At 43.9% G+C, this 23,398-nt stretch overlaps 1 protein-coding gene across 9 annotated transcripts in view; it reads left to right on the plus strand.

Moving 5' to 3' along the window:
* NIN (ninein) overlaps positions 1-23,398 on the plus strand; it is a 118,501-nt gene that overhangs the window by 5,671 nt on the left and 89,432 nt on the right. For 4 of the 9 annotated variants that reach the window (XM_066344137.1, XM_066344141.1, XM_066344142.1 and 1 more), the window contains exons 1-3: positions 6,209-6,261; positions 6,677-6,880; positions 20,595-20,676. In XM_066344137.1, the coding sequence (XP_066200234.1) occupies positions 6,211-6,261; positions 6,677-6,880; positions 20,595-20,676 (337 nt within the window). In that variant the 5' untranslated portion in view covers positions 6,209-6,210. Of the gene's footprint in view, positions 1-6,207; positions 6,262-6,676; positions 6,881-20,594; positions 20,677-23,398 lie in introns of those variants that run through there. The other 5 variants (XM_066344140.1, XM_066344139.1, XM_066344138.1 and 2 more) reach the window with 4 other exon arrangements.

Here is a 23,398-nt window from a genome sequence, read left to right on the forward strand (position 1 = left end):
TAACTTGATTGGGTAGCCCACATCATTCAAGATAGTAAAATACTAAATTTATTTATGTTTTAGAATAAATATTAGTAGGAGAACCTTAGCTAAATTAAATTTAACTAAGTTAAATTTAGTGTAGTTGGCAGAGGTTGTTATTCTTTCAAATTTAATGTGACTTTTTTTTTTCCTGTGTGCTGGCATTTAAGATTTGTATTATATTTTTCTACCATTTTATTCTTGGTGATATCCTTGTGCTTTTGGTATCCGGCTAGACACGAGGTGCTGTCTGAGCAGAGAGGAGGCTATCTGACAATAATCAGTTTGAGGAGCAGTTGTTCTGGGCAGAAATAGTCCATATAGATATATAAATGGGGGGGGGGGGAGAATTGCTTTTTCTATTAAGCTTTTTGCTAAACTGAAATTTATTCTCATCCCTATTTAATTTGATTCATCCAAAATGGTAAGACTGGAAATCTTTGTAGTAAATTAAAGTGCAGAAATGAGAGAAGAAAAAGAAACATTTTAATTTGATCATTGGATTATGAGTCTCTGTCTTACCAAATGGGAAAGCCAAAGGCTCTCATGAAAAGCTTTGCCAAAGCAGGGTTTGTGCATGTTTATCGCTTTAGTTACAAAGTAACTAAATTAGCCACTTGGTGGTCACTGCCTGGTCTGCAGACCCCCAACAGCTATGTCTGAACACAGATCCAAAAGCATCCATTATAATACCCAAGGAAAGCATCTGAGCCAAGGGGGGCATGCAGACATTCCTCGTAGCTGTTCAGCTGCTGGACCATCTGGAGGGGAAATAAAAGGCCTGGGCGAGGGTCTCTGGCATTGTGCTCATTTATTATTTGGTTTTCCCTTGCCAGGCTTTGTTCGCCTTTCACTCCCTCTGGCCCAGAACAGACGTCCCCTTTGGCCAGGGTGCCATTCTTACAAGCTCCTTTCTATATCTTGGATGCTGGAAAGTTCATAAGTTCACATCTCCACTTCATGCTGGCCTTATGTTGGGGACTTCATCATTCCAGCTTCCCCTCCACCTAATGTCTCTAACAGTCTCAGTTGGCACTGTGATTTCATCAGCCAGGGTTGCCGAGTGGTGCACAATAGCACCGCTCTGTAATGGACATCCCTGTCAGGGTCTGTGCATTTTGGCAGCCTTGTTTTGAGTTATTTGGAAGGAAAATGCTCCGAATAGTTCTCATTATGGGTGGTTACTGGATGGTAAATGTTTTGATTAATAGCTCAGTGCATCTGCCTCTTATTGAACCATCCCTAGTTAGAACTCCAAGATATCGCCCACACTGGGCCTCTTATTCCAGAGGAGTGGTAAACCCTTCTGACAGTTTGTTTCGGAAGGTAATGTCTAAAGGGAGGCCCAGGTTTGTGGCAGGCCTTATAGAACTGGAATTGTTCTTTGCCATTTGAAGAAAGATTTATCACTCCAAACCCAACTTTCTTTATCTCTGAGTAAGATGCCTGTCATAGATGGGTGTCAGGCTTTGAGTGGAAAGCTTTGAATTGCACAAATTAGACATCTTTAAGTGTTTGGGGGGAATTAATTTAACAACTATCAATTCCTGGCCTTTGCCCATTGTTGAAAATATGGGATTCTTCATGATCATTTTTACATACAAATTTATTTCTTCCTTGCCCTAAATCCCAAAGCTGCTTTAGTAAAAAGAGATTGCTTATTCTGTGTATTCTTAATGCGTTGGAGGCTATAATTAGTCAATGAGTGGTCCCCGGGTAGTAGGGAGGGAGGAGCCCTACCACTCTCCATTCCAACCTGGACAAGTTTGTGGCCATCAATTGTCCCATGCAGCAGTACAAGTGTTCTAGTACTTGGTACTGTTCAGCTGGTTAACACATAAAGATGGAGATAGGTGATTAGCCAATATAATTTCAGTGGTCCCATTCATTTGTTATTATGGATATAGGACTATGTATAAATATATAGGACTGAGAGACAGTGTATTAGAGTCAGAGACCAGGATTCCAATCTCAGCTCCACCTTCATGTTAGTGCTGTATCCTTTGACAATTTGAGTACTTTTTTTTTTTTTTTTACAGAGACAAAGAGAGAGTCAGAGAGAGGGATAGATAGGGACAGATAGACAGGAACGGAGAGAGATGAGAAGCATCTATCATTCACTTTTCATTGCGACACCTTAGTTGTTCATTGATTGATTTCTCATATGTGCCTTGACCGGGGGGTTACAGCAGACTGAGTAACCCCTTGCTCAAGCCAGGGTCCAAGCTGGTGAGTTTTGCTCAAACCAGATGAGCCCACGCTCAAACTGGCGACCTCGGGGTCTCGAACCTGGGTCCTCTTCATCCCAGTCCAACACTCTATCCACTGCGCCACTGCCTGGTCAGGCCACAATTTGAGTACTTTTGCCAACCTCCAATTTCTACATCTTAAATGGGAATACGATATCTACTTTAAAGCATTAGGAGAATTAAATGAGATCATATAGGTAAAGTACTCTGCAGAGGCCAGGTTTATAGTCAATGCTCAGAATTTTTTAAAAAATTGTTTCTTCTGAAGTTTCAACTATATTTCAGCCTTTCTGCTTTTGTTTCACATTAAATTTATCAACAGGCCACCTTTAAAGGTTGAGGAAACATTGAACATTGCCTGCCTCCATTACCATTTAGTAAAATCACATTTTAATGTACATAATCCATACTATGCCCATTCTTAATCCCCAGATTCTGGCATTCCACATCCTTAAAGGCAGACCTATGGCTGATTGACTTGTGTAAGTTCCTCCCTTCAGGTTACCCCTTCTTTGTAAGTCACAGGTATTTTCTTGGTGGTTTTCTCAATTCTCCTCTTGTATCAGTTTTCTAAGGGATTAGCTACTCTCAATTGCTTACCATATTTAACCCTCAGGACAACCTTTCCAGATGGGTATTATTCTTCCCATTCTACAAACGAGGGGTCAGGGAAGGTGTTTAAGTGTAGACTGTCTTCCAAAGCCACATCCCATAACAAACAATCGCACCTGAAGTGTGAGAATCCATTGACTCACTGACTAACTCCTGAACCAAACATCAGACAGCTCTGCAGGGTACAATTTGGCAGTGGGTGCTGGCTTTCTACTTCTGCTTTGTTATGTCTAGGACTTAAAATGCCTTTGAAAAAGGATGGGAAGGGGGTGAGTAGTAGAGGGGTGTTTGCAGAAGGAATAGGCATTTCATACTCTACATATGCTCATTTTTCTCTGTAGCTCTCATTCAGGTTAAGTTTCCACTTAAGAAATCTCCATATACCCAGCCAGTCCATGTTTACTGCGTCCTGATGTGAAGACTCTACTGTACTATGCATTTGGGGAAGCTGTAAAAGAAATAGAAGTTGTGGACCTTGCTCTTAAAGAAATTTCTGGCAAGTAGGGAGAAACAAATTCTTGCACATGAGATTACCGATGAACATTTGGGGAATAATGTCAACCAGTGAAAATGCATTCTGTGCCAGACGAGTACTGACAACTCATCACCGTATGTAACATCTTTTGGACATTGCCTTACATACGATCATTTGTTCTGCAGGGGTAGGATTGTTTTCCCCCTTTACTCAAAATAATGTCTTCCTAAGCATGGTGTCTTGGGAAAGAGAGAGATGAAATACAGAGAAGAAAGAAAGAAAGAAAGAAAGAAAGAAAGAAAGAAAGAAAGAAAGAAAGAAAGAAAGAAAGAAAGAAAGAAAGAAAGAAAGAGGGAGGGAGGGAGAGAAAGAGAGGGAAAGAGAGGGAGGGAGGGAGGGAGAGAGGGAGGAAGGGAGGGAGGGAGGGAGAGAGGAAGGGAGGGAGGAAGGAAGGAATCTTAACCAGGCAGTGGTGCAATGGATAGAGCATCTGATCTTCCTGGAATGCAGAGGACCCAGATTCAAAACCTTGAGGTTGCCAGCTTGAGCGCAGGCTCACCAGTTGGAGCACGGAATTGCTAACTTGAGCGTGGGATCACAAACATGATCCCACGGTTGCTGGTTTGAACCCAAGGTCACTGGCTTGAGCAAGGGGTCACTGGCTCAGCTGCAGCCCCCCGGTCAAGGCACATATGAGAAAGCAATCAATGAACAACTAAGGTGCCGCAATGAAGAACTGATGCTCTCATCTCTCTCCCTTCCTGCCTGTCTGTCTCTACCTGTCCCGCTCTATCTTTCTCTGTCTCTCTCGCTAAAAAAGAGAAGAAAGCTACTATAAAATAAAAGAGGTTTTCTTTAGTGAAAATTCAGTGACCTCCCAAAGAGCAGGGCATGATAGTTTATCCAATTCAAAGCCATGGATAAGATCAGGACTTCTCAGTACATTGTGGGTTTTATGGTCCTCTTTCATTGGTTTAGATGGTCAAGTCTCCAACCCTTAAAAATAGTTTTTAAAAGGGGAAGTGTTAGCATTCTTTGACTTTTGAGTTTTTTTAAAATATGCAAAATCAAGCAGGAGCAGAATACTCTGGCTTTTATGAAGTTGGTCAGATTACAGCCCAAGGGACAGTTAAACTCAGTGAGCCTGAGAGCCATGGCAACCTGGAATATCCCAGAGCACCTTGGGGACTCTCAGATCTGAGCTGACAATGAACTGGCAGGCTTGAAGTGAATCTCATTAATGAAGCCTGGCCTTTTCTAAATTTCTAACTTTTGTGGCTTTGCTTAGCACCTGGGTGTTTCTTTTCTGATGCTTTGATGTTTATATAGCACTTTCAACTTATTTTGAAAACATTTACATGATGATTAGTTAACCCAACAGACCAGCTCTGGGAAGGCAGCCAGTGAGCCAGCAGCACCTTAATAATAGAAAAACTGATAATTAGGACTAGAGACCTTCTGATATCAGGAGCCTAGACCAGAACGGTGCCACTCCATGTTAATGAGCAGCCATAGTAAAAATCTGGAATCCATCTTCTGGATCCACCTGGTTCTGCGGAAACCTTGGGATGATCTTGGCTCTGTTTTAGCTTGTTATGTTTTGAACAGTTGTCTATGAAAAGAAAGCCCCACAACCTAGAGCATCGTTGATTTGTGTGGGAGGGCCTCAAATTATTTTCAGTTCTGGATGTGTTCAACATGTTAACTCAGATGTTTCCCATGTTGTAATGATCTGTGCCATGGAACATCTCCTCGAAGTTAGAGTTTTCTGACCCAGGTCCTGGTTTACGTAAAGGTGCTGCCTTGAAATATAGAGTGGTGTTTGCAGTGGTCAGGAAAGGAAGAAATGGGGAGTTGCTGCGTAGTGGGTATAAAGCTTGTTGTGCAAGATGAAACAGACCTAGCTATCTGCTGTAGAGCTGTGTGCCTATAGTGAACAGCACTGCACTGTACACTTCAATTCTTAATAGGGTAGCTTTCATGTTATTTGGTTTTTATCACAATAAAATATTACATTGGCAAGATAATTTTTTTTTTAAAGCTGCTGCTTTTTATAGTCAAGGGTTGATCCTCAGAGTCTTGTTGCAGAGAACTGAGGTCACCGTCTCAAGAGTGTGTGTAGCGTTTGGCTTTCTTTGCATCATGGGGAAGGGACCTCCAGATGTGCAGATGTCAGACTTTGATGGGAAGACCCAACACATTAAAAATGAATGCTTGTGCAAGCAAAAAATCAGATTTCATTCTTAAAGGATGATGTACCTAGTATTTTATGATGTATATTTTTAGCAAAAATGATTATGAGAGTTACTGATGACTTCATGTTTTTACCGATTCCATGGAAATCAGAAAAACAGAAGGTCTGGCGTTTGGGTGGGTCAGAAGGAGGAAGACGGGTGAACGGAGAGAGTAACCAGGTGAACAGAGGTGAGGTGGCCTAGAATGGTAGAGGTCCCCTGAGATTTGGTATGATTCATGTCGTCTGTGGCTCCTTGGAAGCTCACCATCTGAAAGGATGGAGTATTGTTTTCTCCTTTCTCTAGGCAACAAGCGTTACCTAAACCTCCCTGGGACTAAAGCAGGCTTCAGGGAATAGTCTTCCTGTCACACCTCACGTAATTGCACCCCTGAAGTTAATTGAGTTGCTTTTTGAGGAACTCATGTAAAAGGTATTTGGTCTCGTATAAACAGAAAGGTGGCTTTGTATCAGACGTGTTCATCCAGTGCCTGCTGCTGCAACCCCTGGTCTCACCACCAAGGGGGCAGCTGGGCTGCAGGAAGAGCCACTAAGCAGCACCCCATCCACGCTAGCAGATTGGAACATCTGGACAGGCCGGCTGGAGCTCGGGGACTTGCATGAAAGCTCTGGCCCTGTACGAACAGCTACTGCATTGGGAAGGACTGGAGGTCAGAAGTGTTCTAGCTTGGTCTCTAAGTCCTGGGCCAAATGAGCTGATAGAGAATTGCTGTCAGTATTGACTTTGACAGACTGGTTGCCCCGCCATGGAGGGGATACTTTCCTACCTGCAAGACTCCCCCTTCCGGGCACTGTTCCTGCGGTCACCCAGCCTTGTGGGTAGGCCCGGTGTGCGTGCATGGGGCAGCTCCACTGGCCAGGGCTGGGTCCTGCAGAGACCCATGGTCTTGCTGGGGGGTGGGGTGGGTGTAGTGTTACCTCTCCTTCTGGCCCTCACCAAGGTCCCAACCACCAGCACTAGGGGACCAGGGCTTGCAGAGGGTAGGGGTGGTGTGCTGAGGGGTGGCAGCAGCCAGATACCAGGGTCTGCCCCAACCTGTCCTTGTCTCTGTCTGTCCCGCACAGGTGAGCACTGTGGGCTATGGGATGGATGAGGTGGAGCAGGACCAGCATGAGGCCCGACTCAAGGAGCTGTTTGACAGTTTTGACACGACGGGCACAGGGTCCCTGGGACAGGAGGAACTCGCTGACCTTTGCCACATGCTGAGTTTGGAGGAGGTGGCCCCGGTGCTGCAAGAGACGCTGCTTCAGGACAACCTGGTGGGCAGGGTAAGGCCGGGGAAGAGCCCCGCGGTGGGAAGTGGGTGCGGTTTCTGTCCGGCGCTGGGGGTGGGGCAGACCACACATTTTGCAACTTGTTTCTAACATCCTGGCTGTGTGTGCCCTTAACTCTTAACCTGAGAAACAGACAAAATGTAGTGGGCGTGATGTAGCGGCGCAGTTTGCTGGGTGAGGAAGACCCGCTGTCATCCACGCCCTGGAAAGGTGCTCACTGAGCCTCTCAGATCCAGAGAGGACAGGAGGTAATAAGAGCACGTTTCCCAACTTTCTTCCTGTTCTTTGTGGATGATTTTATGAAATCCACTTTTATCATTGAGACAGTAGAGTGGCGGCAGATTTCCAGTGAAGAGAGGGGACATGCAGTAAGGAAACTGCCATTCACAGCACAGACAGATTGCTGTTATAATTCTACTCCCAATAAAGCTGTCTCTTCTGTGGATTGTTTTGTGAAGTATTCATTAAACTCTTTGCCCAGGAAGTAAGACAGGAGGGTGAATAAATACAGCGCAGGCTCATTTAAAACCCAGCACGACTGGCTTCCAGCAAGGATGTGTGTGTGTGTGCTGATGTTAACTTCTGCCTTTGACAACAAATAGTCATGCTCTCCCCATAGATCAAGTCACGAAGATGAGTAAGAAAGAGGTTTCTTTTTTTCCCTCTTGCTGTTAGTGGGAAGGACATTTGACCCCCCACAATCTGATACTGCCTTCAATTCTCATAATTATAACTAAGAGCATCATTTGTATGGCTTTGGGTTGGGTCTTGGCTATTGATTTTTTTGAATGGATTGAGAGGAGAAAATGGGCAATACTTTTTGAGCTCTGTTGCTGTCTAGCTGTCGCTTTATAAGTAGTTTTTATCATGTGTAAATTGAGGAAGCTCAACTTTATTCCAGTGACCAAACTTCCTTGTTTCCGCTTCATTGTCATTGTCTGTTAGCTGACAAGTTGGGTCAGTGACCTCAGATACAGTGGGATGTGTTGGCTCTCAGTGACATGAAACAGACAGCAGTAGCAGCCACCCTGAAATTAATGCACAAAGGATGATATTCTCAGGGGCTTGGCATCATGACAGTGGTGTTTAACAGGGCTCTTACACTTTAAAAAACATTTAGTTTTTGCAAAACTGGGATCATTCTCGGTCGCTTTGGAGGAATTAGCTACATGTGAATACGTGTTGTCTCCCCAAAATGCTAAAACTTTTTGCTTTGGAAACAGTAGAAATGGGGGATTCGAGAATTAAACCGCTTACTCCTCACCGTGTAATATGCTGAAGCATATTTTAGTTCCGTCTCAGTCCCAGACACTTTGGGGAGTCAAAAGAGTAGCGTGTCCCACTGTGGTCCTTGGAGAGCTTAGGCTTTTTGGTGTCTAGGAATAGTATGAAAGAGGAATCTTTTCAAATGCTTATTAAAGCCTGAGAAGACAAAATAGAACTTAAGATTTCTTAGAGAAATTGTGTTAGAGTCCGTGTAAATCTGGAAGCCTCTGCTGTACACAGATCACACCTCGGCAGTGGGTTAGCAGTTTGCTCTCCAGATGTTGCACATCTTTGCCCTCTCTTGGCAAACTGGAGCAGTTATTGATTGATTTGTTAATGACTTGACACTACCAGCCTGCTTTTTATGTTTGCTGTTTGCCTGTGAATAAGGAATACATATGTGGTCTATAGCGTGATATTTACTTACTGAGCCCTTGTTAAAAGTTAAATAGATGTCTGCATATTGATTTCATGTGGGAGTCCCTGATGATTGTCTTGCGAGCAGGGTTGGCATGAATTAATGCCCTACTGTTAAATCTGCATTTTTTATGAGGTTGCATTATTCTCCTCAGATGATCGCATAAACTTGACCATATGCTGTTAAGACACTCTATGTGGTCTATAATTTTAAATTATAGGGAAAGAATTCCTTAGACTTTACAGAAGCAATCCAAGTGCTATCACCTTCTTGATCTATTGAGTAGGGTCATAAGTTGTAAAATTATAAGTTTTGGATGCCAGTCATCTCTCTTTCTCTTTAGATATTATTTTTAGAAAACTTATAAGGGTTAGCAGTTTGATTTCATAAAACAGGAGAAAGAAGTAGTAGCATAACAAACCTAAATATATTCAACTGTTCACTAATTCAACAAATGTATATTGTGTTGTATGTGCCCTGCACGTCAGGATGTCAACTAGTCTTATAGGTGCAACTTAATGTTTATTGTAAACTACAGATTTCCATTAAGTTGGCTTTTGGATACATTAGTATCCATCAGCTTCCTGGACGCTTATGGTTTTAATTTTTATCTTTTAAATCTTAGCAAGAATAGTTTTTAAATAAAACTTTTAAGTTGACCTTTATTGGAATTGGGCTCAATTAGTCATATTTCCTTGAAAATAAGTAATATAAAGAAAGGTTCTATCCCCCTCAACTAAGAACATGAATATTGTTTCTTTATTTTTTATTTAAAAATCCATCTTTAATAATTTCTTGTTCTTTTTTCTTAAAGCCTGATGTTTCTTTTGACAGTTGTTAAGGAAAGTAACTTAAGTGACTTGCCATTTTCATTCACTTTACTAATAGCCCACTTGCCCGTGAGTTATGTTTCCATTCACCTGCCCAATCTTGCTTTAAAACTTGAAGCCATATTCCCCTGAGTATAGTGGTTATACAGGGTAGGGCAAAGGTGGGTTTACAGTTGTGAGTACATGAAACACAGTTTATTCTTGTGTTATTATTTATTATTGTATCATTTTTCATAAGAGCAACTGTAAACCTACTTTTACCTCACCTGTGTGAAATGCCTAAAGATGAAGAATTGTCCATTTGAAGGAAAGAGGACATTGCTGGTAGGGATTTCCTACTAATTTATCAAAAGAGCTCCATTTAGATGTTTGTCACAGTTAAGTAGCTGTCAGGTGGGTGAAACCCCAGGACAAGGGACTCCTCAAGATACTGAAGAATTTATAGTCTGGTCATGTCATGGACCTGGCAGGTGAGTTAGCACTGCAAACATTTAAAAGAGGGGACCACATTAGCTTTTTTTTTTGTGTGTGTGTGTGTGGCAGAGACGGAGTCAGAGAGAGGGACAGACAGACAAGAAAGGAGAGAGATGAGAAACATCAGATCTTCATTACGGTTCCTTAGTTGTCCATTGATTGATTTCTCATATGTGCCTTGACCCCGGGGCTACAACAGACCGAGTGACCCCTTGCTCGAGCCAGCAACCTTGGGCTTAAGCTAGTGAGCCTTGTTCAAACCCGATGAGCCCGCGCTCAAGCTGGCAACCTCCGGGTCTCAAACCCAGGTTCTCCGTGTCCCAATCTGACACTCTATCCACTGCGCCACCGCCTGGTCAGGCCACATTAGCTTTTTTATTGAACTAAGTTTTCATCCAAGCATTCAATACCCATTGTAGATACTTCCTGGTTTTGTGTCTTTTATATTTTATTATTTTTATTTATTTTGTATTTTTGTGAAGTTAGAAGAAGGGAGGCAGTCAGATTCCTGCATGCACCCAACCGGGATCCACCTGGCATGCCCACCAGGGGGTGATGCTCTGTCCATCTGGGGTGCTGCTCTGTTGCGACCAGAGCCATTCTAGCGCCTATGGCGGAGGCCATGGAGCCATCCTCAGTGACCAGACCAACTTTGCTCCAATGAAGCCTCCGCTGCAAGAGGGGAAGAGAGAAACAGAGAGAAAGGAGAGGGGGAAGGGTGGAGATGCAGATGGGCGCTTCTCCTGTGTGCCTTAGCCCGGAATCAAACCCGGGACTTCCACGTGCTGGGCGGTCGCTCTACCGCTAAGCCAACCAGGCTGGGCCGTTTTTGTGTCTTTTAAATGAAGTGTTTCCATATGCCTCACTGTCTTTTTTATTAGGAACCTGGACATAAATATAATCATTTACCTTGGTTTTATTGAAGCCTTTAGTTATATGCTGTTTTTAACAATACACTTTCCTTTCATTATGGAATATACCAATTTTGAGACAAAACAGCCCCTTGGAGTTCTGATAAGTTTCCTTACTATACTCTTTAATATGAATCCGGATGCTGAAGGACCTCATGCCCTTGGCACTCTATAGAACTAGAACAAGCTACCTGGAAGCAGAACTTATCATTGGCTTCCAAAGGGTTCTATAAGTATGTAGACGGGTCATCAAAGGCACTTTGAAATATTTTTGTATTAAAATTTGATAGCTATAGAAATACATAGTTTAGCTCAGCTTTCTTACCTTTTATTTTATTAAGATCTTATTTATTGATTTGAGAGAGAGAGAGAGAAAGGGGTGGGGGGTAGGAAGCATCAAGACATAGTAGTTGCTTCTTGTTTGTTCCTTGACTGGGCAAGCCTCCAGCCAAGGGACTTCAGAAGCATTCCAGGTCCATGCTTTATCCACTGTGCCACCAAAGGTCAGGCCCTGCCTTTCATTTTAAAGTACTTGGGGCTTTTTTTTTAAGTGAGAAGAGGGAGATAGTGAGACAAACTCCCACATGGGCCTCAACTGGGATCCACCCGGCAACCCCCCTCTGGGGCTGAAGTGATGCAAATGAACCAGAATGAACCACTGGCTACAGGAGGGGAAGAGGGAGAGAAGGGGGAGAGAGAGAGAGAGAGAGAGAGAGAGAGAGAAGCACATGGTCACTTCTCTTGTGTGCCCTGACTGGGAATCGAACCCTGGATGTCCATACACCAGGCTGATGCTCTATCCACTGAGCCACCGGCCAGGACCTCAGGGTTCTTTTTTAAATGTCAACATTAATTTCACATGGAAGATTGCTTGTTTATTGTTTCCAATTCATTGAAAACTTTTAAAGATTTTTTTTTCTTTTATATACATTTTAACCATTTGAAAAGTAAGTCAGAAATACAGAAGTACTTTCTGGGGTTGATTATTTGGACTCGTTCTCTGAGTGCAAAATTACACTTGATCATCAAATAGTGCCTATTTATAGTTACTTCATGTTCATACTCCTGTTTCATATTATTGATCTGAGGGTTTTTTTTTTTAATGCATTGGAGGGAATGGTGGAAACATTTCTCATTGCATCTTTTTAATGTCTGAACCTTCGCTGTATCTTACTGTTTAACCACCACAGAGTAACCTGAAATGGTGAAGGATATTATCTGATTCTTGTGTTGGTCTTGTGACTCTGGGCATCTCTCTATCACTTCATCTGGAGTTGAACTAAACTCCTAAGGGTTTGTGGTTCCCATTTACAGACAGGAAGACATCTGAGTCAGAGGCTATAAGATTTGTTTTCATTCTGTATTAACACTTTCTTGTCAAATTCATTGTAAAATTAACTTTGGATTTGCATACTGTGAACCTTAAGTCTCTCAGGTATTTAGTTTGTCCAAAGCAAGGGCATAAGGGAGAGCTATCGGGAAGGCCATCTGCTTTTAGCGAGAGTTGGGAACAAGTACTAAATAGCTATTCTTTTCTACCTACTTTATTTCAGTAATGATTATCTCTTTTGCCAGAGAAAGTATGGTCAGGAATGCTCATTAAATTTCCGCAATATTCCACTGATCCTTTTATTTTTTTTATTTTTTATTTTTTTTTAATTTTATTTGTTCATTTTTAGAGAGGAGAGAGGGAGAGGGAGAGAGAAAGACAGAGAGGGAGAGAGAGGAGAGAGAGACAGAGAGAGAGGAGGGGGGAGGAGCTGGAAGCATCAACTCCCATATGTGCCTTGACCAGGCAAGCCCAGGGTTTCGAACCGGCGACCTCAGCATTTCCAGGTCGACGCTTTATCCACTGCGCCACCACAGGTCAGGCCTCCACTGATCCTTTTATAAGTAGCATCTTGTCTGGACAAGGAGACTTAGAGTTCTTCAGTGTCCATCCCAGATTTTTAGACTTAAATGCTCATCTGTATGACAGAGAAACCTGGAATCCAGAACTTGGAAAAGTGCAGTGATTTGTGCAAGGTCAGACAACTCACTTGAAGCAGCACCAGAGTGGAAACCCAGCTTTCCCGGTCCCCGAGTGTGAATGCTTGTGTCCAAGACTCCTCAGACTCCAAATGTGCAAAAATGAATCTCATTTTCTCCCCTCCTCGATCAACCCACCTCCACCCCCACATCAAGACAGTACACTATTGGATCACAGTCTTTGAAGTCAGACCTGGATTCATACACTGACTCTTGCCACATTTTAGCCACATGGGCATATTATCTTAAATACTCTGAGTCTCAGGTTTTTTTTATCTGTGTAATGGTAAAAATAATACCCTCCCCCTTGTAAGATAGTAATGAGGGTTGACCTAGGTCATGTATGCCAAAGACATCATAGAGCCAGGCACATAGTTAAATGCTGTGTTCTCTATCTCCTTCCTTCTCTTACACACCTAGAATGGGTCTTTGATAATTAATGAGTTTCCAGCAAAGATTTTCTGAGAAATCTCCCTACACTAGAGAATGGGTTTGCTTGGCACTCGTGTGGTGGTGGTTTCATCTACTTCTATCCGTAGACAGGGCTCCTTGAATCAGTCTTGGAGCACAACTTCATCCAGTGGCTTTAGGTTTTTCAAACTTGCCTTTTCAAATGGCCTTTGCCTCTCTCCACATTGTCTGCAGTAAATGACTACTAAGCTACAATAACTTGAATGCTTTATGTAGAATATAACATCTTATAACTGTTTCTCTCATTATGAAACTACGACTGTTTGTTCATCTGTGTCCTTTCTCTTTGCATAATGCCAGAAACATTATTTTCCTCTACACTGACCTTCTGATGAGTCCATATTTCCCTACCGATTTCAACTACCAATGTTTTGAATGTTCTCTCATCGACTTCCTTCTGTTACTAGCTGCAGACTTCCTTAGTGTGAAGATAGTCACATGGGCCTTTGTCTTGTTTCGCAAGCTCACTTTGTAAAACCCTAGCTTGAGCTCTCTCATCTTGGGTCTGTTTGAAGTCAAGTGTGCACACATTATGGAAACTATACATTTGATCTCCAAGATTGCATGAGATGATTTTATTCAATGTTAGGTTCCTTATTTTTACTTCCTGTTGCCGTTTTTATTTTCACATGTGGTTTAAAATAGCATTTGTTTCTTATGTGGTGCTTGCATTCTTTTTTCATAAAGGCAAATTGTGTTTCTAAAAAAAGCATTGGTATGAAATTTGGAGAGCAAAAATGATGAGGTAAATTTCTATTAAGTGGTGGTGACACATGACAAAAAATATCAGACTTGACTGGTCTTCCTGTTAATTTAGTTTAAATGTCATGTGTGTTTTCAGTCAGTCATGTAATTTCCCCGTTGCTGCAAACTGCCCTTTGAGGCATACAAGATATAGGAATGCTTGTAAATGAATGGCAGCAATTATTATTCAAATGAAGAGGTCCCCGCCAGGGCAGGCACAGCTCGGAAGCTTGTTACCTAGTGAGACTTAATTGCATTGTGTATATGTGAGGATTTCTAAATTTTAACCTAATACAATAGTAAAACTCCCTTGGAGGAGAAAGAAACGGTACTTAAAAATTCCAGTTACGGAACTTAGTGAACCAACTGATGCACATTTCTTCACAATAGAAGGCATTTATTAACATTTCGGTTCTGGGTTGTATCCTGAGGGGTTTCTCTGCCACATCCTTATTCATGAGCATTGATGGAAAATAGCAGCCCACCCCTCCCACCCCCCTACTCCTGCCTCTATTGGAGAGCTCTCTTCTCGAAAGAGAAAGAATTTACTGCTATTTAAAGTGGAGGGTGCAGCGTCTGTAAGTCCTTGCAAGAAAGAAAATAAAGATCAGTGTAAGAATGAAAACTGTTCCAATATTTATTTTAATTGAGGTAACATTGGTTAATAGTATGTAAGTTTCAGGTATACAGCATCATAATTCATGAACTGTATACATTGTAACACGCTCACCACCAAAAGCCCAGTTTCCATCTGTTCCCATATGATCAACCCCGTTACCCATGTCGTCCCCCCACCCCCGCTCCAGTGGTTTTGATCAGTTGGCCAGATTTTTGTTTTTGCCATTTCTAGATTTTTGTTGTTGGGGAAGAAGGGGTTACACCTGGATAGACATTGTTGGATTATGAAGAACCTCTGAGTTAATAGTCATGTTTAGTATTTTATAGACCCTTTTCTTCTAAGGTGTGGTAGATTTAATACATTATAAGTCCATTTTGGGAAACTTGAAGCTCTGCCTGTGAATATTTTGGGGAAGTCAAATGTCACCAGAGGTCCCTATTTCCCTCCCCGCTGGCCAAGTAGGATATGCTCACTTGTCAGAGGTCCCTCCCAGCTCTTTTTATCTGTTTCAGAATATACCAGATTCCACCCTAGAGTTACTAAGAAACTGTCGTCTTTTCTCCCCCTTTTCACCCTCCCACACTCTAGGATCTGGAGTGTAGCTGATGAACTCCTGGAGGGCAGAGGTTAGGTATCTCTTGATCTTGTAGCCTCTGAAGACACCCCCCCCCCAATGTGGACTGCTTTATATTGAGTGGCTTTGTGTCAAGTTGAGGATTTGACGTGGAACAGCAGAGGGTTTCCCTGCAGTCAGATCAGGAGTGGGGCAACATGAGGCAGGCAGGCTCAGTTACTGCACTTTAATGGGTCCAGTGAGAAGACCTGGGTTCTCCAAGTAACTCCTTCCCCTCTAGACGTGTGGCCATGGGCAAGGCGCAGGCCTTCCCTGAGCCTCTCTCGTCAACATCGGGTGCCTGCCTCGACCATCTCACATGAATATTGCACCAGCTGAATGACCAAATGCCCAGGAAAGAATATACCTACCCCAGTACCCTGTTCATCTAGTATTATTCACCACCCACATTACTAACATTTTCTAATAACTGAATCTCTTTCCTCAATTAGTGGCAGACTCTTTTTTTTTTTTTTAAAGAAAGGATTAACCGTTGGAGATTAACCTTTTTTATTAATGTCTTACCCAAAGAGTATATTAAGTATTATAAGATTTTTCTTTTTTTTTTTTTTTTTTTTTCATTTTTCTGAAGCAGGAAACGGGGAGAGACAGTCAGACAGACTCCCGCATGCGCCCGACCGGGATCCACCCGGCACGCCCACCATGGGGCGACGCTCTGCCCACCAGGGGGCGATGCTCTGCCCATCCTGGGCGTCGCCATATTGCGACCAGAGCCACTCTAGCGCCTGGGGCAGAGGCCACAGAGCCATCCCCAGCGCCCGGGCCATCTTTGCTCCAATGGAGCCTTGGCTGCGGGAGGGGATGAGAGAGATAGGGAGGAAAGTGCGGCGGAGGGGTGGAGAAGCAAATGGGCGCTTCTCCTGTGTGCCCTGGCCGGGAATCGAACCCGGGTCCTCCGCACGCTAGGCCGACGCTCTACCACTGAGCCAACCGGCCAGGACAGATTTTTCTTGATCATTTAAATCTTTGTGGTCTATCACTTATTCTTCTATAAAGAGTATATACTGGCCCTGGCCGGTTTGCTCAGTGGTAGAGCGTCGGCCTGGCGTGTAGAAGTCCCGGGTTCGATTCCCGGCCAGGGCACACAGGAGAGGCGCCCATCTGCTTCTCCACCCTTCCCCCTCTCCTTCTTCTCTGTCTCTCTCTTCCCCTCCCGCAGCCGAGGCTCCATTGGAGCAAAAGATGGCCCAGGCACTGGGGATGGCTCCTTGGCCTCTGCCCCAGGTGCTAGAATGGCTCTGGTCACAACAGAGCGACGCCCCAGATGGGCAGAGCATCGCCCCCTGGTGGGCGTGCCGGGTGGATCCCGGTTGGGCTCATGCTGGAGTCTGTCTGACTGCCTCCCTGTTTCCAGCTTCAGAAGAAAAAAAAAAAAAAGAGTAATATAGCCTGAGGCTTTATTTAGCAGGACACAGATCCTTCCCCAACACTAAATGATATCAGCCTACTAGGTTTTTGAGGGCATGTGCTTTTTAAAATAAAACTTATCCTGGCCGGTTGGCTCAGTGATAGAGCGTCGGCCTGGCGTGCAGAAGTCCCGGGTTCGATTCCCGGCCAGGACACACAGGAGAAGCGCCCATCTGCTTCTCCACCCCTCCCCCTCTCCTTCCTCTCTGTCTCTCTCTTCCCCTCCCGCAGCCGAGGCTCCATTGGAGCAAAGATGGCCCGGGCGCTGGGGATGACTCCTCGGCCTCTGCCCCAGGCGCTGGAGTGGCTCTGGTCACAACAGAGCGACGCCCCGGAGGGGCAGAGCATCGCCCCCTGGTGGGCAGAGCGTAGCCTCCTGGTGGGCATGCCGGGTGGATCTCAGTCAGGCGTATGCGGGAGTCTGTCTGACTGTCTCTCCCCGTTTCCAGCTTCAGAAAAAAAATAAATAAATAAATAAATAAAACTTATATGTTTTATTTAAAGTAGTTTGTTAGAATATAAAAAAATTATACTTTTATTTGTTAGAGGGATGAGTTAGTCTCCCCATATAGCGATACTTATTTTTGTTCTTGCCTTGGTACACCCCATCTTTTATTTGCTGCGTCTAATCTGTAGTGGGTTGAAAAGCAGGATAATGAAGTTTAACTCTGGAAGCATGAGAATGAAGAGCTTCTGGGTGCGTTCTGTGGCATTTCCACTGAGAAGACTGTGGGCATCACGATGCTGTCCTTAGCTTTGGCCCCACTTCTTGTCTCCCGATTGTCTGCCGAACTCTTGGTCACTGAGGCTGAGAGATAAGCAACCTGCCCGTAAATGAGGACAGTATTCTCTCAGAAGCTGGTGTGTTAGTAGTATGAGGCCTAAGTCTCCCTTAAGTGTGGAGTGATAAAGCCGTGGAAGTTGATTAGAATTACCTTCCAGATTACAGCTGTTTTTTGTCATTTTTCAGAGGGAGTGGAACTGGGGCATAGAGACCCCTGGGTGATTCTCCTGGCTAACCCTCACATAATTGGACTGTTAGGACACAATTCAGAAGGGCTTTTTCAGTTACCTCGCAAAATTTCTATCTTTAGAAGACCCAGCGGAAGCCCCAGGCACAAGTGTAAAGGGCTTGAACATCTCAAGGCAGGCACCTCCCTTTTGAAACAGGAGCTTCTTTCTGTTCAGTTCATAATGGTGACGAGAGACTAGGTTTCATTCGAGTCATCAGGTCATCTCCATCAATATCTTAAGACAGAGAAGAAACCCAGAGTCGGGGTCCCTAACCACAGCAGACTGGGCCGTTTGCTCCAAGGGGCATAGACCACAGGGACGAGGCAGACTCCTGGGCTTCCCTGCTGTCCTGGCACCCCGCCAGACACACACACACACACACACACACACACACACACGCACACACACGCTGTTGGCTGTACTGCTGGTTACTCTCATGGCCAGTTGCTTTTGCTTGAGAACGTGGCCCTGTCTCTTTGTAAAAATGGTAGAAACAGCCCTGGCCGGTTGGCTCAGCGGTAGAGCGTCGGCCTGGCGTGCGGGGGACCCGGGTTCGATTCCCGGCCAGGGCACATAGGAGAAGCGCCCATTTGCTTCTCCACCCCCTCCCCCTCCTTCCTCTCTGTCTCTCTCTTCCCCTCCCGCAGCCAAGGCTCCATTGGAGCAAAGATGGCCCGGGCGCTGGGGATGGCTCCTTGGCCTTTGCCCCAGGCGCTAGAGTGGCTCTGGTCGTGGCAGAGCGACACCCTGGAGGGGCAGAGCATCGCCCCCTGGAGGGCAGAGCGTCGCCCCTGGTGAGCGTGCCGGGTGGATCCTGGTCGGGCGCATGCGGGAGTCTGTCTGACTGTCTGTCTGACTGTCTCTCCCCGTTTCCAGCTTCAGAAAAAAAAAAAAAAAAGTGGTAGAAACAATCACTCCAATTACTATACCTGTTAGTATTAGCTTTCACTTGCTGAGTACCTAAAAACTCCCAGGAAGTTCTAGACACTGTACAAAACTCTCATTTTATCTCCCGAACATTGCTATGAGGGAGGTGGTATTAGAAATAACAAAATACATGCAATGCTCTTAGCATAGTACTGCCTGACTCCCTTTGACGTTTCCTGAAATAGGTGCTCCATGGCAGCAGGGACATTAGGCACTCATTCACTGCTGTATCACCAGGGCTTAGGACAGTGCCCAGTGCATAGCAGCTGCTCAATAAGTGTTTGTTGAAGTAATCGTAAATATTAGTTGCTAAATAGCACCATCTTTACAGAGGAGCAAACCAAAGCTAGCTCCCAGAAGGAAGTGAGTGGCTGAATGAGAGTCAGAGCCCAGAGCCTGTGCTCCTAACCCTTCTACTGCCCCCCCCCCCAGGAGGTATGATTCTGGCAGGAAGTAGTAAATGCCTGGAAGTGCCCTTAGTGGGAGAGCCTTGGTTGTGTGATGTCTGTGGACTGGCTGACTGGGAAGATGGCCTTGCCCCTGGAAACTGGAGCTGGGATGCCACAGTGCCTGAAGCCCATCTCTGACTCTGGGACACGGCTGGGCCTGCCCCTCCCTTCTCCCCCAGGTTTCTCTGCGATTTGTCATCTGTGAAACCTAATTAGCACAGCTTATATTTCTACAATCTTTTAACCCTTTCATTGATTGTATGGCCTTGGCTCTTTTGATAGATTTCTGCTCTGGCTCTTTAGATTAGATTTTTAGTGTGCATGATCTAAAGAAATATGATTTGGGAATGTAATTCCAGTTAATCAAAACTAATGTAGTGGGGAAATCACATATACTGTGGAAGAGTCTGGTGAATTGTAAGTACAGACAATTTTATGCCAGGAATCTCAGTGGAGTCCCCTTCTTTGTTTTGATTTGCAGGGAGAAGACATTGTATGATTTTTCTTCCATTGTATAGATAGCTAATGAGATTTGTTGCTTTTCTAATTTTAATTTTAAAGTGTTTTTTATCTGTCATTTATGTTTAAAATTCTAGGCACTGTTTTGTAATGATGACCAAAGAGACCCATAACAGCACAGATTACCGATTTGCTAACTTTGTATTTATGTATGGGCTTTGGTATAAATAGATGACACATTATCAAGCTAGAATGATGGTGAGAAGAAATAACATCTCTCTCTTCTGCCCCACGGTGAGATCATGTAAATTAATGTTAGACAAGAGTGTACTTGGCCATAAAGAAAACGGTGTCATCCTATTAACCAAAGTGATATCTCAGTTCTGAGTGTTTACTTAAATAAAACTCAAGTTCTTTTCTACCTTAGTCAAGGTAACAGTGTTTTTAAGAATTCAGGAAAATGCTTTCCTAGGCTGTTTCATCCTTTTGTGTTGGCTATTGATTTCTGCTTGTTTATGGAATCCCAGGGGCCTAGAGAGATGAATATTGTATACCTGCCCCAGGCAAGACTATATTTAAGTCATCCTCAAAAGGTACCTTACTTCTTTCTAGACTATCTTAAGAAATGAAAGCATCTTTGGGGGCATCATTACAATGAGTCATTTACTTGAGAAGTTTTTCCAAATATCTAACTTAACATCTTTCTCTTCCCATCTTGTTCAGAAAAACAAAGAAGGTTAAGAGTTCAAAACACATCTTTTTCTGCCTTCATCAGGAAGGTTTTACTATATCGGTTTCCCCTTCAGGGTTGAATCAATATTGATGTTGATGTTGATATTAGCATTTATGACACTGTGGTGTTAAAAGCAATCAGCCCATTTTCTCATTAGTGCTTTAGAGAAATGAAGGGATGAAAAGGGAGCACAGGCAGGTGATGACAGACTTCAGTGCTCTCAGGATGCTCCCAGAGAGGTCCTGGCACCTTGTATGTAGATGAGTTTGTCGCTTTAAGACTGTGGAAACTGTTTTGAATTTATTTTTAATTGCTTGTTTTTAGGTGCGCTTTGATCAATTTAAAGAAGCATTAATACTTATCTTGTCTAGAACGCTATCGAATGAAGAACACTTTCAAGAGCCAGGTAAGGAGACTAACTGGTCTTCTCTACATTCCCCTTTCAGGGTTGTGCAGGGAAGAATTTGGGGACCTCGAAGCATGTCTGGGGAAGATTTGGGGCATCTGTCTTTCAGAGATTGAGCAGTTATTTTCAGTGTCTTGTCTTCTGATATTATCATAAAAGCCTTGCAGCTGTTGAACACTAAAATGGGACTTCCCTACGACAACAGCGAATTATGGAAGGAAGTAATTGGATTGTTCCTGGGCCGTATGTCAGATGGTGTGGCAATAACTCACTCCCGGAGTGAGCGTTGCAGCTGAGTGAGTGACACTCCCTTCCGCCTTACTTCCTGTGCACACGGAAGGACAGGAGTTGGGGGGAATTTTGCCTGAAAGAAGAAGCGTGGCCAATCTAGAGAGAATTTTATTTCATCCTTGTGAATGGATAATCCTCCACATAGACATTATTACATTTGATTAGAGCTGTTTATCTCCCCCTCTCAAGTGATGATTCCTTGAGGACCATTTGATTTCATTTTTGTATTTCTCAGGGCCCAGTAGTATGCTTAACCCAAAGTAAGTACTCAAATATTATGACTTTAATATACTTCATTGATTTTTTTTTAACAGACACCATAGATGCTAAAACACATCATTATTTCATATATCTCTAAGAAGAAAAATTGTTGCCAATTATGGTAAAATGCCATTGATTGTAAGGCAGATCCTAGTTTCAGTGTTCAGAGCTAGTCGTGTTCTTTCTGAGTCTTAGAATCAATGAAATGTAAATATCTGAGGGGAAGTTTAAATAGTGTTGAAATTTGTATTAAATACAGTCCAGTTTTATGAAGGCAGTGGTTACTGGGCTAGGGCTAAGGGTTGACTAAAGGGCTCTGTGGGAATTTGCAGGGGGTGATGAAACTATTTAATTTTGACTGTGGTGATACTTACGGATTTCATGAGTTTTCCCAACCCATAAAATTATGCACTGAAATAATTTATCCCATGTAAATTATACCTTAATAAATCTTACTTTTAAAAGAACATCAAAAATAGAGTCCAGTTTTTGAGACTAAGAAGAAATCATCAACATTTTGTGACCGTGAGAAGTCATTCATTGTGACCTATTTAGATGCAGTGCAGATGAGAACTTGTTTCTTATCCTCACTGGAGATCCCGTTCATGGCACCTTCTCAGATGCTCCAGATTTGTGTCATGTGTATGAACACTGTTTAGACCTGTTTTGGATTCTGGAATGCGCCTCCCAGTTTTTGCATGTGGCGACCACCTTGGAGAAGGTTATCATTGACTGAGGCTGGCCGGAGCCCTCTGGAAGCCCACAGTGAGCCTGGGAGGGAGGTCATTGCCTTCTTGAGAGTTTCCAGACTAGCATTAGAATTTCTGTAGATGACCAGGAACATGGACTTTTGTTCTTATGGGGTTTCACATTTTATTGCTTTATTTCCTTATTTAAGGTTGCATATCATCCTTGGTAACAATGGTGCTATATATAGGGATTCTGAATAGAGCTATGATGACATCGCTGCAGTTTGGTTAATATGAGCATGGGTAACAACATAAGTTCCATGTGCTTCCGTAGGCTGTCATGCGCTTTTACATGGGCTTGGAAGGGGCAGCCCTGCCACTGGTCCATACCCTTCGTTTGTTGCCCTTTCTTTAAAACCTGCACTGTTCCCTGCCAGAAAAATGTCATAATAATTACATAGATTTATGGTGACCAGAAACATAAAGGGTGCACCCCAGAGCTGTGCAGTGGTGGGACCTGAATAATGGGATGAGGACATGGGCAGCAGCCAGCAGAGCTTGGTAACAGTGAAAAAGGAATGGTTATGAATCTGGCTCTGGCCCTGGCCAGTTGGCTCAGCGGTAGAACGTCAGCCTGGCGTGTGGAAGTCCCAGGTTCTATTCCCAGTCAAGGCACACAGGAGAAGCACCCATATGCTTCTCCACCCTTCCCCTTGTCCTTTCTCTCTTTCTCTTCTCCTCCCACAGCCAAGGCTCCATTGGAGCAAAGTTGGCCTCAGGAGCTAGAATGGCTGAGGTTGCAGCAGAGCAACAACCCAGAGGGGCTGAGCATCACCCCCTGGTGGGCATGCTGGGTGGATCCCAGTCAGGTGCATGCGGGAGTCTTGTCTGCCTCCCCGCTGCTTCTCACTTCAGAAAAATACAAAAAAAAAAAAAAAAAATGAAGAAGAATCTGGTTCCACATGGTGATTTCAGAGTTCTGTGTGTGCCTCTGCTGTGCTGGCCGAGGCCAGAATTTGAACAAGTCTTCCGTGTTATCGTTTGCTGTGTGCTCCATCCTTTGGGAAGGCTGGCATAAGTGTTACCGAGCTGCCCCAATACAGGTAATGAAGCAGCAAAGAACGTACTGAATAGCACAGCATTTCATCCAGCATTTTATGTCACTTCGCGGACGTCTGGTCCAGCAGGATAAAATCTAGGATTGAGCCTGTACCTTAAGAGTGTTTTAGCTCAGAGGAGACAGTGAGTCAGCCTTTCCTCACACATTACCTGCATTGTTCCTGAGCATTCTGCTTTTTCTGACTTGGCCCATCTCTGTCTGGCCCTTCCAGTTGTGTCTGGGGATCATGCAGTTCTTTCTACTCAAACGTTCTCCTACCCACTCTACAATGTGACTCCACACCCACAGCTGACTGGCTGGCGAGACAGAGAAAGAAGGGTCAGGACTCAAATGTAATGTATTAGGAGGCGACCCGAATGCA

The sequence above is a fragment of the Saccopteryx leptura genome, chromosome 6, assembly GCF_036850995.1.
Source record: "Saccopteryx leptura isolate mSacLep1 chromosome 6, mSacLep1_pri_phased_curated, whole genome shotgun sequence".
Taxonomy (NCBI): Eukaryota; Metazoa; Chordata; class Mammalia; order Chiroptera; family Emballonuridae; genus Saccopteryx; species Saccopteryx leptura.